Source organism: Ischnura elegans, chromosome 4 (genome assembly GCF_921293095.1).
Source record: "Ischnura elegans chromosome 4, ioIscEleg1.1, whole genome shotgun sequence".
Classification (NCBI taxonomy): Eukaryota; Metazoa; Arthropoda; class Insecta; order Odonata; family Coenagrionidae; genus Ischnura; species Ischnura elegans.
Window position 1 is genome coordinate 135,965,858 of NC_060249.1, and position 13,962 is coordinate 135,979,819.

General features: G+C 40.8%; 2 protein-coding genes across 2 annotated transcripts; both read right to left on the minus strand.

The window, feature by feature from the left end:
* Nucleotides 1-430: 430 nt before the first annotated feature.
* LOC124158256 lies at nucleotides 431-1,336 on the minus strand. The gene has a single exon (XM_046533451.1). It carries the CDS (start codon nucleotides 1,334-1,336, stop codon nucleotides 431-433), a length of 906 nt encoding a protein of 301 aa, XP_046389407.1.
* Nucleotides 1,337-9,584: 8,248 nt separating this feature from the next.
* On the minus strand, nucleotides 9,585-13,957 carry LOC124158092. Its single transcript, XM_046533272.1, has 3 exons — nucleotides 13,477-13,957; nucleotides 13,254-13,368; nucleotides 9,585-11,596 (listed from the first exon to the last, which is right to left on the minus strand). Exons 1-3 carry the CDS (start codon nucleotides 13,621-13,623, stop codon nucleotides 10,740-10,742), a joined length of 1,119 nt encoding a protein of 372 aa, XP_046389228.1. The 5' UTR covers nucleotides 13,624-13,957; the 3' UTR covers nucleotides 9,585-10,739.
* Nucleotides 13,958-13,962: the final 5 nt, after the last annotated feature.

The following is a 13,962-nucleotide window of genomic DNA, read 5'->3' on the forward strand; positions in this document are numbered from 1 at the left end:
ATCAAATGAAATGGAGACGATCCTGTAATAGTTTTCACACTTTGTTGTAGAGAGGGAGCGCGGATGCCAGGGCAGGAGAGGCGAGTAACACCATCGATGAGCTGAGAGTTTTTTATGTCAGGCAATAGATGGTAATGTCCTAGGAAGTCGGCTCCGAGGATAGGATCTGCCACGTCAGCGATGACAAAACGCCAAAGAAAATTCCGCCGAAGTCCAAAATTAAGATTGGCAGTGAGAAAACCATAAGTGGCAATAATACTGTCATTAGCTGCTGACAAATTATAACTAGTTTTAGGGCGATTTTCTCGAAGGAGTCTTCGGGGGAAAATAGAGAGATCGGAGCCAGTGTCTATTAAATAACGGCGCTGCGTGTTCCGATCTTTAACAAATAAGCGTTGCGGCGACTTGTTTAGGCAGTCCAATGACGCCGCTACGGATGGCTGCCAGGGGCGTTTGGGGAAAACTCACACGGGGTGGTGCACTTCCTTGCCTTGGTGCCGTAACGTCTATGATACCAGCAAATGTCTTCGGTGGTTGGCCTTGGTTCTTGTGAAGGGGATCTATGCCGAAAGACATTTTCTTTGGGAGGACGACTTCGACTCCTAAATCTTGATCGCTCGTGGCCTAGCTTTTCAATTTTGGCAGTTAGGGCATTCACTTGTTGAGACAGTTCATCAAGGCGCTTATTTATATCAGTGGTACAGGTACTTACAGTAGCTACTTGTGGGGCAGGGATCACTTCGAAAACCTTATCTGCCAGGTCGGCGATGACATCCAGGGGAAGATTTTGCTGCGTAGCAATTATCGTCTGGATGGTGCTGGGCAGGCGTCCGCTCCATAAGGTCCTTAGAAGGGTGTCCGGTATGGTCTCCGTTCCAACCAAACCACGCATGTAGCGCAGGAACTGCGATGGTTTGCGATCACCTATTTCCGCTTGCGTGAGTAGCTGGCGTATTCGCTCCTCCCGTGATGCAGATATGCGAGAAACTAACTCTGTTTTAAGTTTCTCGAACTTGCCTTCAGCCGGAGGATTTGTAATTATGTCGGATATTTCAGCCGCGTACCGAGGTTCAAGTTGAGAAATAATAATATTAAATTTGCTAACGTCTGACGTGATACGGTGAAGTGCGAATTGACTTTCCACTTGCGCGATCCAAAGACTTGGATTATCCGACCAAAAGGGCGGAAGGCGAACGACCACGCGATCTACATGAGCGAAGCTTTGTTCTGGAAACGGTTGTTGCTGCTGTATATGAAGTTGCAACTGCTGTTGGAGGGCTTCGCACTGTTGTTGCAGGAGTAGATTTTTTGTGCGGATATCTTCCTCGTCAGCCATCGTGCGCTTCGTCGGGGTCACCAATGTGGCGTGGCTGCCCTCGTCGATGGTTCAATTTCAAAGGAAAAGACTTTTACAAGGTAACGAAACCGCTCGTGGTGAGCGTTTCTTTTATTGCGGAAGACAACTACAATCGATCACGTCTTTACACCAGATAGTAGCCTTGACCACGTTTACTGCTAGGCGGTAGGCGTAGAACTCTCTGTCTCGTTGCTCCGACCGACCGGCCAGCTCCGCTCCACTGGCGGTGGCGTGCGGAACTACCAAACAGCTGACGATCGTATTTTGCGCGTCGTCTGCACCGACTCCACAGATCAATTATCAGGTTCAGGATGAATAGGGGACGAATTTAATGTAATTAAACAGCTAATATTTTGAAAAAGATATTTTAATGATCATAATTAAAATAGCCACCATGACAAAGAAAAAGCGCATCACGCTTACCCTTAATAGGAAATAAATACAAAAGAAGAAGTAATCTCAGAAGTAGTTAAAAAACCCTGACAGATTTGTAAGTATCAAAACATTAGGTCAAAAGAAGAATACAATAAATAATTTTTATGTTACTTTATATTCATCAAATATAACAAAATCTGTACAATTAGGTGACAATGTATCCAGGTAACCAGGCGCGTGAGTCTCGGGTATTTCTCGACATGAGCTTGTTATTTCGCAAGTGATATTATGCTACAAACATTTACAATAATGAAAGCTTTATGCAATAAAAATACAAAGAAAAATGTCATAGAAACCATTACTATTGAAAAATATGTGGTTCATTTTAGCTAAATATCTCAGAAATTTAATCGATCGGAAATATCCCCTGTTAAATAAATATTTAGATTTATGACCTTGAACCGATACAAACACTTACATTCCAAAAAGCCTGTTACATTTTACTAATAATATATCATTAACCATTGTTGGACTCAAATTGGATCTTAAGGTGGTCAATGTCTGCCTCAAGTGCGAAAATAAGCGCTCGACACTCACTTGAGTCATGGGCACTGCCAAAACTGTGAACGCCAAAGCTGATAGCTGAGGGTGCGTTTGTTTTCGTTCGTTCCAGAAATTTAGTATACTGAATTTTTCAGAAGTTTTAACTCGGGGTGTTTTCCAAAATTCGAGCATCAGTTGGCTAACATTTAAAGTACCTTGCTTTCTGAGATGCCCTGTTTCCATTACTTCTCTCTCGCGACTGCTGAGAAGGGACTCCAATTCATCCTCATCTTCATTGCTATCATTCAAAGATGTCGTATTATCAAGAGATTGGACTTCCCTCGACTCCATCATCCCTTCAATCTTAGCCCACACATCTCTTAGATGATTTTCGGCCCTCATTCGCTCCTCAGCACTAAGAATCGTGTGAAACCTTGGGTCGAGTGATATAGCACTCAAGAACGCTGGGCATTCAAATAATTTTTTTTCCCTTCTTGCAATAGCATCATATAAATCTGCAGCTGTTTTTGATTTTATTTTCTGAGTTTTAACTTTCAATCTCAACCATGTTTCCAGGAAGTCGCCTGGGGTCAGCTGCTCCCCTTGTAGAGTTAGGGATGCGAACTTCGCTGGTTCCAGCGCTTCGACAACTTCCTCCATCAACCTCCAAGTGCCCTCTGTCATCGAAATTGGCCGATTAATGGCCGCATCCTGGCAGAAATCCCTCAGTGGTATGAGGCTGGCTATCATATCATAGGTGGAATTCCACCTCGTATGACAGTCTATTTTAGGTTTTTTCAGGCCTTGTGCCTGAAGCTTAGCGACCATTGAGGGGGTTCTAATGGCACCGCAGAGCTTCCTTGTTCTAAGGAGGGCCTCTTTCAATTCCTGTCTCTTAAGACAATCATTGACAGCGAGCTGCAGAGTATGGGCAGCACATCGAACCCCAATAAGTCCCAATTCAGAGACAGCCGCCGGTAGTAATTTATCGCTTTCCTCCGCAGGACTGCTGATTGTTGCTTCCTTAGCATTGGAGCTCATTGTAATCTCTCGGTCTTCTTCCTCCAGTAACTCGTCTTCCTCGTTGTCTGATTCTTCTTCGTCTTCAATATCTTGAAGACGTGATATACGGGAGTCTTCAGTGAGTAGGCGTACAGTCCGCAACATATTCGATGCGTTATCTGTGGTAATTGAATAGACCTTGCTGGGATGAATGTGATAGTCCTCTAAAATTTCCAGGATTTCTTGTCTTAAATTTTCTGCGGTGTGCTGCGTTTTTATTTCCCGGACACAGAGTGTCCGCAACACAACCTTACCATCCTTCACATACTGTAAATTTATGCCCAAGATTTGCCTAAACAGACGAGTCGCCAAGTCTATTTTAAGACAGACAAGTCTGTCTTTCACCTCCCTTAGAATTTGGCAGCGAATGAGGCTTGCCTCACGCTGCACGTCGTCACGGATATTGTATCTATTGAAGCATGGGGCCTCTTCATTGTGATTCTCCTTCAGAGCGTCAATTATGGGGTCGATTATCAAGCGAAACCCAGAATCATGAATAAGACTGAAGGGTCTAGCATTGACTGTAACAAGCTCTGTGCATGCTTTTTTTAGCACATCTTTGTTCATTTTAATTTTTAAATAGTCATGACTCCTCTTTCCCGCTATTTGTCGAGGCGTTGATGAACTGGCGGGCTCCCATCCTACTAAAAAAAAACAATTACGTATTTTGGCATAAATTTTCATGATTTTTTTGAAATGAGGAAATGCAAAAAATGCTTCTATTATTTTCATACTATTTTCAGAAATTAAGTTGGGCTATCGAAAGGCATGAATTAAGTCGTAAAAGCCTCTCACCTGATTCTGAAGGACTGGAAGAAGAATCGTTAGGGGACCCAGGCCTCGCGTTTTCTTTATTTTTCTGCCACGTAGCTCTGTCTCGAGCAATCAAGAGAGCCTCTCTTCCATGGTGCCTGAGAATATGGCGTTCCAGGGTAGGGGAATGCCTTCCCTGTAATATGATAAACATTCATTAAATATATTCCTAAGTATGAAAACATTTGTATTTTCAATGAGTAATCAATTCTTTTGAACCCAATACACATATTGGAATAATGTTTACAGAAATTAAAAGATAACATTTACTACACATAATGTTTTTCTATTACGCCGTATTTGACGGCAATTCCGGCATATCACCATATAATGTGCAGCTAATATCAGTCAGAGGTTAGATTTATATAAATACTTGCGAGAAGCAACTTATTACCCTGTGAAAGTTTGGCAAACAGTTTAACGGCAGGGAAAATTTGTACTCAAAAGCAGTTAGTTATCTCGCTTTAGTTAAATTTATCCAGTCGATTAAATATGGTCGGTTTTCCCCAAAAATTTCCCCTTTCCGACGCTAGAAAAATTTATTTAAGGTAAGAACTTGATTTGCACAAGTTTTTAAAAAGTAGTTGCACAAATATTATAAAAGGCTTGCTTCTCTATCATGAACTGCGATGAGCAACGGAGGAATACCATGGCAAGTAATCCACTTCGTAGCATGATATGACTGGTATGTCAAAATTATCGATGCTATTCAATAAAGAAGTAAAATGTATGAAAATTATTGCTTTAATACAGTAACAAAGGAGCAAATAATCTACCAAAACATTATGCCATTATCATCGGAAAAATGACAGATATTGATGACTTTTATTAGCATTGGGGAAAGTCGCCGTCGTGTATTTTTATTTTTTTATTTTTATTTTATTTTCAAACCACTAGATACAGCTCCTATTGGCCATTTTACACCGGGGTGTTAAAAAAATGTAACAAGTAAACGTACACAAACAAACAAGCCCTGAACCGGGGAAACCTACCCAGGCGGGACTTTAACCCGCGACCTCTTGTTTGCCAGGCGAGAGCGTTACCCCGCCGCCACCGAGGCCGACTATGTAACAAAGTGAATGATTTTACAGTAAGCTATCTCACGTCATTGGGTCCTTTTACTTGTAGTTTGGAAATCCCAAGTAGAGACCTAAAAATTCTTAATGAGGTGCTGATTTCGAATTCATATCTCGAAATTTGTCAAGTTACACTCCTAAGATTTAGCAAATGAAAGTAAAAAGTAAATATTTACCTTGATTACCGCGGTGCAGGTGTCTATTTTGCATCTGGAAATTTGAGCAGATTCATCGAAGGTGAAAAATTGTCGTATGAAATCCAGCGCAGGTCTTCCCATGATGAAAACACTTGACAACAGAAGCAACTCGCTATATCACTTGTATAATTTCGTTGCACTTCTCAGCTGGACACTTTCACACGCACACGTCTGTCAGCTCTCAGATCTAGTGCAAGACTATTTTGAAAATGCTAACTTCTCAGCAATCGTTATTGCATAGCATGTAGGGTTTGAGGAGTTAAGAAAGAGAGTAGAGGGGTGAGGACGGAAGGAAAAATGCTTTCCAGGAGAATAAAAAGGCAGCGCAAATGCCTGTGACTTGGGAAGCACATGGGGTAAATTTTTTGGTGTCGGTCTTTCATTGAGGGATTAGTAAGGTTCAGTAGTGAAGACGTGTTTTGGATCTTTCAATGGACTCAATGGTGGGTGAAACAAAAGGCGAATAGGCCAAAGAAAGTGTAAGGAAGGAGCTGAGAATTTCAAACGGGATATTTTATGGTAAAGAAAGAAGTGAGGAATTTTTCCATTTAGGCCAGGATGCGCAAGGGTAAATGATGGGAAAACCCCGCAGAATGAAGTTAAGACAAGAATATGGAAGAACTGGGAAAACCTGGATGGAAAGGGGTATTCTTTCGGGCTATGTGGGGGTCAGGATAAACGGGGGCTAGCGGTTCGCCGTCTGTACTGAATGTTAGCAATGGAGCGGAGCGTAAGAGGGCATATCAAGGTTGATGTTAATATTGAGACAACATCAATAACGGGATAGTTTCTTCAAGAAAGGGTGAAGGAGAGGAGTAATTTTTCGGTATCAATTTGTTGGCAACTGGTCTACAACAATAAAAATGTTTACATTTTCCACAGTATTTATTTACCATACAATGCAGTTCAACTCCGGGAACAACTCTCGGAAATTTACTGTGCAAAAATACAGACACATTCCCAACTCCTCCGTTTACTGAGTGAAACGCTAAAATTTATGATCTACTTCGGACAGGTAAGAAGAAACTTCGCCACCTGAATAAAAGAATTAGTGTAGGTATAACAGCTGCTGGCAATCACTATATGATTCATTTCTCCCTGCAAAACACCTGATAAACTCGTAGCATAATGTGCATTTGCAAAGGAGTGCAGTGCAAAGTCACATGGTTGCTGAAATTCTATGCAAAGTTTGTATTAGAGATAATTCATCTAGAGAGAAAGGAAAAAAAAGATTGGACGTTCTGGAGGAATATTGTATTGTACAGTCTCATAAAATTAATATATTAAGTGGCCAAATTTTTGAAAACCATCCACGTCTCCTCAACATTCCATTCTCAAATAAAGATAATATTTCCCCAGACCGTTACCTTCCGTAACAGTGTCCAACATCAATTCTCATTCTTGGTTTATTTTTCGCCTTCTCCTATCCGTAGCCGCTCACTTCTCGCGTTGGAAACCCTTCCACCTTATTTTATCCTTCCCTTGCGTTTCTTATCTCTCCTTAACCCATTGGATATTCCCCCTCACTATTCCCAGACGCCACATACTCTTGACCACTTCAATTATCTCTTTAACTATGTCTTCACCCGATGCCCAAAACTTCTCAAACAGCTCCTTGACCCTTGTATATGAGTGGACAACCCCAGCATGTACCGTATAATCCCTCAATAGAGTCCCGAAAACGGACGTTCTCCTGTCCCATCCCTTTTTCTCCCGCGGGGAATTCCCCAGCTTGCTACCTCATTTGAGTGGCCAATGACCTTTCCTTCTCTTTCCCTCCATTCCCTCTTTCCTAGAATTTTTATAGATGAATGTTTTTCCTCTCCAGCCCCTCTTCGCCTTTGAGTGAAAGAGATGTAAGATCCGAAACTATATTCCACTAAATGGCACGAAACTATGGTGCCTTTTCGGATCGGCAATTTTTTCAGTAAAGTGCCATTTCGGGTTTGAGGAGGTTTCGTGCCATCCCATTTCGTGCAATTTCGGTTTAGTGCCTTTTCGGTTTCGTGCCTTTTTGGTTTAGTGCCTTAAAGTGGCAGCGGTCCGAAACTATTGAAATTTCGTGCTTTAAAGTGCTTTTTCGTATCGGATCACATCCCTGCTTGAACGTCGCCGCCTCGACATTTTCGAGGATTCGACAATATCGAGGCCTTCGTGAATAAGGCCCGGCAGGGATGGCAAGCGAAACTAAACGAAACGGTTTAGTTTCGACCCGGAGTGAAACGAAAATACGAGGCCAGGGTTTAGTTTCGTTCCAGCACGAAATTAAAATCACAAATGAGTATAATTTCGACCCGGGACGAAATTTAATTCCCAGGAACAAAACTAAATTAATCGAAACTCTGCTGCTCATAGTTAAAATTCCATCCCAAAGTTGATGGGAGGGGGATACAAGAGAATAGTTTCCATCCCTCACATTTGACATACTTGTAGAGAGGAAAAAAATTCTGCTAAATATCGAATGGCCAGTTTCCGTTTACCGTTAAGCCGTTTATGTTAAATAAATTGACCCCGAAAGGTCACAGTCAACGTCATAAGGGTGGCAAAAAGAATAGCATACCAAAAAGGTGTCGATTCTTGGGTTTTAAGCGGTGTCCAAGTCAATGGCATTCTTTTTATACCCGTACTATCCACGAATTGCCCTTCCAGATTAATACGGAGGTCAAGGGTCAATGAATTTACATACTGGCCATCATGACAACCCACGCGTCGAACCATAGGTTTTAAAGGGTGCCCAAGTCATTTTTGCAGTTCATGGATCCGTAAGGTTAATAGTTGTCCTTCGAAGGTCATAATGGGGGTCAAAGGTCAGTGAGTTAACCGACTGACCATCATGACAAACAACATGTCGAACCATAGGTTTTAAAGGGTTCCCAAGTCATTTTTGCAGTTCATGGATCCGTATTGTTATTTGTTGACCTTCGGAGGTCATAATGGGGTCAAAGGTCAATGAATTTACATACTGGCCATCATGACAACCATCATGTCGAACCATAGGTTTTAAAGGGTGCCCAAGTCATTTATGCAGTTCATGGATCCGCATTGTTATTTTTTGACCTTCGGAGGGCATAATGGGGGTCAAAGGTCATAGAGTTAACCGACTGACCATAATGACAACCATCATGTCGAACCATAGGTTTTAAAGGGTGCCCAAGTCATTTTTGCAGTTCATGGATCCGCATTGTTATTTTTTGACCTTCGGAGGTCATAATGGGGGTCAAAGGTCAATGAGTTAACCGACTGGCCATCATGACAAACAACATGTCGAACCATAGGTTTTAAAGGGTGCCCAAGTCATTTTTGCAGTTCATGGATCCGTATTGTTATTTGTTGACCTTCGGAGGGCATAATGGGGGTCAAAGGTCATAGAGTTAACCGACTCACCATAATGACAAACAACATGTCGAACCATAGGTTTTAAAGGGTGCCCAAGTCATTTATGCAGTTCATGGATCCGTATTGTTATTTGTTGACATTCGAAGGTCATAATGTGGGTCAAAGGTCATAGAGTTAACCGACTGGCCATCATGACAAACAACATGTCGAACCATAGGTTTTAAAGGGTGCCCAAGTCATTTTTGCAGTTCATGGATCCGTATTGTTATTTGTTGACCTTCGGAGGGCATAATGGGGGTCAAAGGTCATAGAGTTAACCGACTGACCATCATGACAAACAACATGTCGAACCATAGGTTTTAAAGGGTGCCCAAGTCATTTATGCAGTTCATGGATCGGTAAGGTTAATAGTTTACCTTCGGAGGTCATAATGGGGGTCAAAGGTCGTAGAGTTATTTCCCTATAAATGCCCTTTTCACTAATCAAATAATTAATACGGCATTTCAACTCATAAAGTCGCCTTCCAGAATCCTCTCGTAAGCCACTCTAACATTCTAGAGAACAAACTTGAAGTTTCATGTTAGAACCGTAAAAATATTTTTCCGCGCCGGGTTCGGGAGGCGAGAGCGGATCTTTGGTGCCAATACTGAAGTTACGATGACGTATCACCATATTATCTTTGATTGGAACCCTAGTATATGTATATGTGTAATATTTTTTTTAACATATGCATATGCGATAATTGCATTTCACTGTATTACAAAGAAATAGCATTCAACTAGAGTACAAGTTTGGAGATGCCAAAACGCATTAAAGAAAACAAACTTTTTAAAATTAGAATTTTTAATATTTGTATGCCAACTCGCCAAATATTTTAAACAATAAATTCTATAAATGGCAGAAAGGTATGAGGCTACATTAATGGTACAAACGCTTAAAGATTTATTTAAAATATCAAAATAACAAACACTTCCGTGAAGAGTAGTGAAAAAAAGGTTCATATATAACTATCTTTGAATAACTTATTGCATCTGACAAGCAGAACATCTTCTACCACTTGAGGACATAGTTTACCGCGCAGAACGCTGAGAACGAATTTCAAATTTGAGAAAATCCGTTCAACACTAACTTGCGTCATCGGAAGGGTTAATGCTACGTTAGCCAAAGCATACAACTCAGGTTTCTTTGACTTTTGTGATTCCCAATACAGCAAAATGTTCTGACTTTTACTTATTCTCGGGACCCCAGAGAACTCTTCCAATAACGTTTTGATGGAAATTCCACGGTTGCACCCTGGTGAGTTTTGCTTCTGGATTCTCTCTTTATTTTTCAGAAGGCTTTCAATTGGATCTTCGTCATTATCTACCACCAATTCTTCGTCAGAAACTGCTGGTTCCCTCCGAGCTTCTTTTATACCCGCCAACTCCTGTAGACGCGACCACAATGAAGCTAGGAACTCTATGGCCCTTCCCTTCTCGTCCCCTGACAGCAACACTTGATACCTAGGATCGATATAAATCGCTCCAATAACTGTATCTTGGTGAAATAGAGTCTTTTCTCTGCGTTGCATCGCGTCAAAAATATCTTGTGCTAGTTGTATTGAGGTCATTCCCGCTATAGTTAGCTTACATCTTAGCCACGCTTCAAGAAAGTCGCCCACGGTCAATTGTTCGGCCTGTACTTTCTTAATGGCTATCCTACATGGAATTAAGGCAGAACTCATGTTGGACAATTCATTCCATTCCGCCTCCGATAAGAAAACTTTTCTACGGCATTTTTTCATTGCCTCTGCACTTACATTTTTCAGGCGCAATAGGGACTCCAACATGTCAGCAGTAGAATGCCAACGAGTTTCGCAGTTAATTATTGGCTTTGCGAGCCCTAGGCCACGGAGAAATTCAGACGACGAGGGATTTCTTAGTGATTTGCACATGGTCTGTGCTTTATTTATTATTCCCCTGTGACTTTTCAGAGCGTCACCTACTGCCAGCTCAAGGGTATGGGCCGCACACCGTTGGCCGATAATGCACATTCTTTAAGAGAGTGTAGTACATCATCGATTGTTTTAGGCCACAGCAATAAGGATGAAGACGCATTATCCGAGGAATCAGTGCCAATACCTGAATATTCATCATTACCATCGACGCCTAAAGCTAAATCTACTTTTTGTCCGTCCAGTTCTTCACTATCTGCATCACTTTTGATAGGTTCTTCCTCTTCGCTGGAACAGCTCTCCATAAAATCTTCTCTCAAGAGGGAAACTGTTTTAATCATATTTGATGCATTGTCCGTTGTAATTGAATATATTTGCTTTAACGAAATCCCATAAGTATGTAGAACATTTTTGATTTCGGTCTTCAAGTTTTCAGCCGTATGTGCACAATAAAGCTGTTTGACACAAAGATTGCGTAGGATTATTTTCCCTTCCATTATGAATTGAATGTTTATTCCTATGACAGATCTCTCTAACCTTGTGGCACAGTCTAATTTTAAACAAATTAGCCTACCAATTACATCTGCCTTAATCTGTTCCCGCATCGCAGCGGCCTCTTCTTGAACACTATCCCGAATATTCTTTCGGTTGACGCATAAGTTGGTTTCTCCAGATTGTTCCCTTAGTGCATTTACTATGGGATCAATTATCATCCTCATCCCACTATCCTCTACAACACTAAATGGACGCCCATTTTTTGTCGTGAGCTCTCTACAGGCTTCGAAGAGTCGAGTCTTTGACATCTTGATCGTGATTGTGTCTGCCTTGCGCTTTCTCACGGTTGTTCTGGAAGGTCCAGGAGTGTTGGTCTGCCTCTCTTGCTCATTGTGTTCATGGGAATACCCTGAAAAAGAAATGAGTTATTGAAAAAGTTAACCTTTACTCGTTGAATGAGAATAATTGAGGAACAATGAGGCCTCCCACGAATGTAATTTTCATCCGTGACGCAATTTGCCATAACAGCAGACCTCATTTCCGTGTTCATATTTATCTGTCCACATTATTCTGTTCATATTTTGTTCCAAGCTTAGAAACAAAGAATAATGTCAGCTTATGAACACAGCCTTGACGAATTCACAGTTAATTGAAATTATTTTATATTATATCTTGTATCATATGTTATAAGATGTGGTGGAAGATTTTAATATTATTTAAATAAGGTATTGCAGTATTTCCACTAAATTTATTTAAGTATGATGCATGTCGTTGTTTCAACAATTGAGAATGTTGTGGAAACGACGATTCGTGTCGTGCTAAAATAAATTATGGATATATTACGGAGGCTTCCGCGGTTAGTTTATTGGTGATGGTTTTTCGGGTTTACACCGCGTTGATACATGTTTTGCGGACGACAGTTTCGGGCGCGTTCCAGCTCCCGTCTTCGGGTCCAAATGATTTGCAGATCTGTGATCCTTATTTATTTACAGCTAGTCAGACGGATGTTGATTTTTAATTCCATTGTTGGAAAAGCCGTTTGAAAGATGAGGATAAAGGATAGCCGTCTTCCCTATTGACGTTCTTTGGGTGACTCGCTATTTCAATCGACTCCCTTATCAGCCTAGGGAAATATTTATTTTCCCTGGCGATGATTTTCGATTCCTTGAAAAGTATGACGTGCCCAGGTTCCGACCATGCATGCTCTGCAACCGCAGAAAGACGAAAATTTTTCTTTTCGGTTGCCTTAAGATGTTCATTTATTCTGCATTTGAGGGATCTAGATGTTTGCCCGATGTATGATAAACCACAGGAACACGTTACTTCATACACTCCTTCATAGATATCTGATGGATGACGATCTTTTTCACTCCGGAGGAGGTCAGAGGTCTTCTTCAAACTTATAAATCGCGTCAGAACGCCATGTTTGGCGTCATATCTATGAAGGAGTGTATGAAGTAACGTGTTCCTGTGGTTTATCATACATCGGGCAAACATCTAGATCCCTCAAATGCAGAATAAATGAACATCTTAAGGCAACCGAAAAGAAAAATTTTCGTCTTTCTGCGGTTGCAGAGCATGCATGGTCGGAACCTGGGCACGTCATACTTTTCAAGGAATCGAAAATCATCGCCAGGGAAAATAAATATTTCCCTAGGCTGATAAGGGAGGCGATTGAAATAGCGAGTCACCCAAAGAACGTCAATAGGGAAGACGGCTATCCTTTATCCTCATCTTTCAAACGGCTTTTCCAACAATGGAATTAAAAATCAACATCCGTCTGACTAGCTGTAAATAAATAAGGATCACAGATCTGCAAATCATTTGGATCCGAAGACGGGAGCTGGAACGCGCCCGAAACTGTCGTCCGCAAAACATGTATCAACGCGGTGTAAACCCGAAAAACCATCACCAAATTATGGATATATTGCAATGTCATATTAATCTATTATTATCTAAATATTGCTGTCTAATAACATAATTTTTATAAAGCATTGAAAAATAAAGCCAAATTCACTTAGCTTTCATTTAGAATTTATTCGGCACAACTAACGCTGCCAACTTACTTTTATGAATCCTTTCTTTCTCCATTTCTATCCTAGCTTTAATAATTGCACATAAAGCATTTGATGCAGGATGTTTAGTATGCACATGCTTCTCCAATTTGCACGATGCCTTTCCCTGCAAAAGAAAACAGTATTAATCTAATAGGCGAACTATCTCATACCGTTTCATTCTATAATTACTATAGTTTTCATTTCTATTAATTCATGGAAAATATCAACTTACCTTAAATGTTTGGCCACATTGCATTCCTTTGTCGTCTTCAATAGTACAGGTAGAGCAGCCGGTTTCTTCATCAAATGAAAAGTAGCTTTGAATGAAGGCGAGGCTCGGCCTTCCGCCTCTTGCTGCATGGGGCACTTGTGCACTCATACCTTGACCACAAATAGAACACTGAACGCGAAATGGTCATTCGTACGCAAGGATCGTGGTACTAATAAAACAAGCTAGCACCGGAGTTATTGATCATTTTGCGTTGATTGTTGAGATTAGATGTTAATGTATTCATTTATTATAAATGATAGGTGGATAATAATTCGGTTTCTAGTAATTAATAAAGCATTGTATAAGTGTTTTACTACAGCAAATACGATAAGTTTTTTGCTAGTAAATATATATTTGGTTAGCATAATATATCTGATTCATTCATGTTTACATTATTAAATGAAATATTTTTTATATTCTTTTTATCCCGTATCGAGTCGAGACTAA

What these genes read in the sequence shown, in the direction of transcription:
- LOC124158256 (XM_046533451.1), bottom strand. Translation starts at nt 1,336, where the DNA reads ATGGCTGACGAGGAAGATATCCGCACAAAAAATCTACTCCTGCAACAA.
- LOC124158092 (XM_046533272.1), bottom strand. Translation starts at nt 13,623, where the DNA reads ATGAGTGCACAAGTGCCCCATGCAGCAAGAGGCGGAAGGCCGAGCCTC. An exon ending in AATGTGGCCAAACATTTAAG is followed by an intron (nt 13,369 to 13,476) that starts GTAAGTTGATAT and finishes TTTCTTTTGCAG; the next exon opens with GGAAAGGCATCGTGCAAATT. An exon ending in GAAAGAAAGGATTCATAAAA is followed by an intron (nt 11,597 to 13,253) that starts GTAAGTTGGCAG and finishes TTTCTTTTTCAG; the next exon opens with GGTATTCCCATGAACACAAT.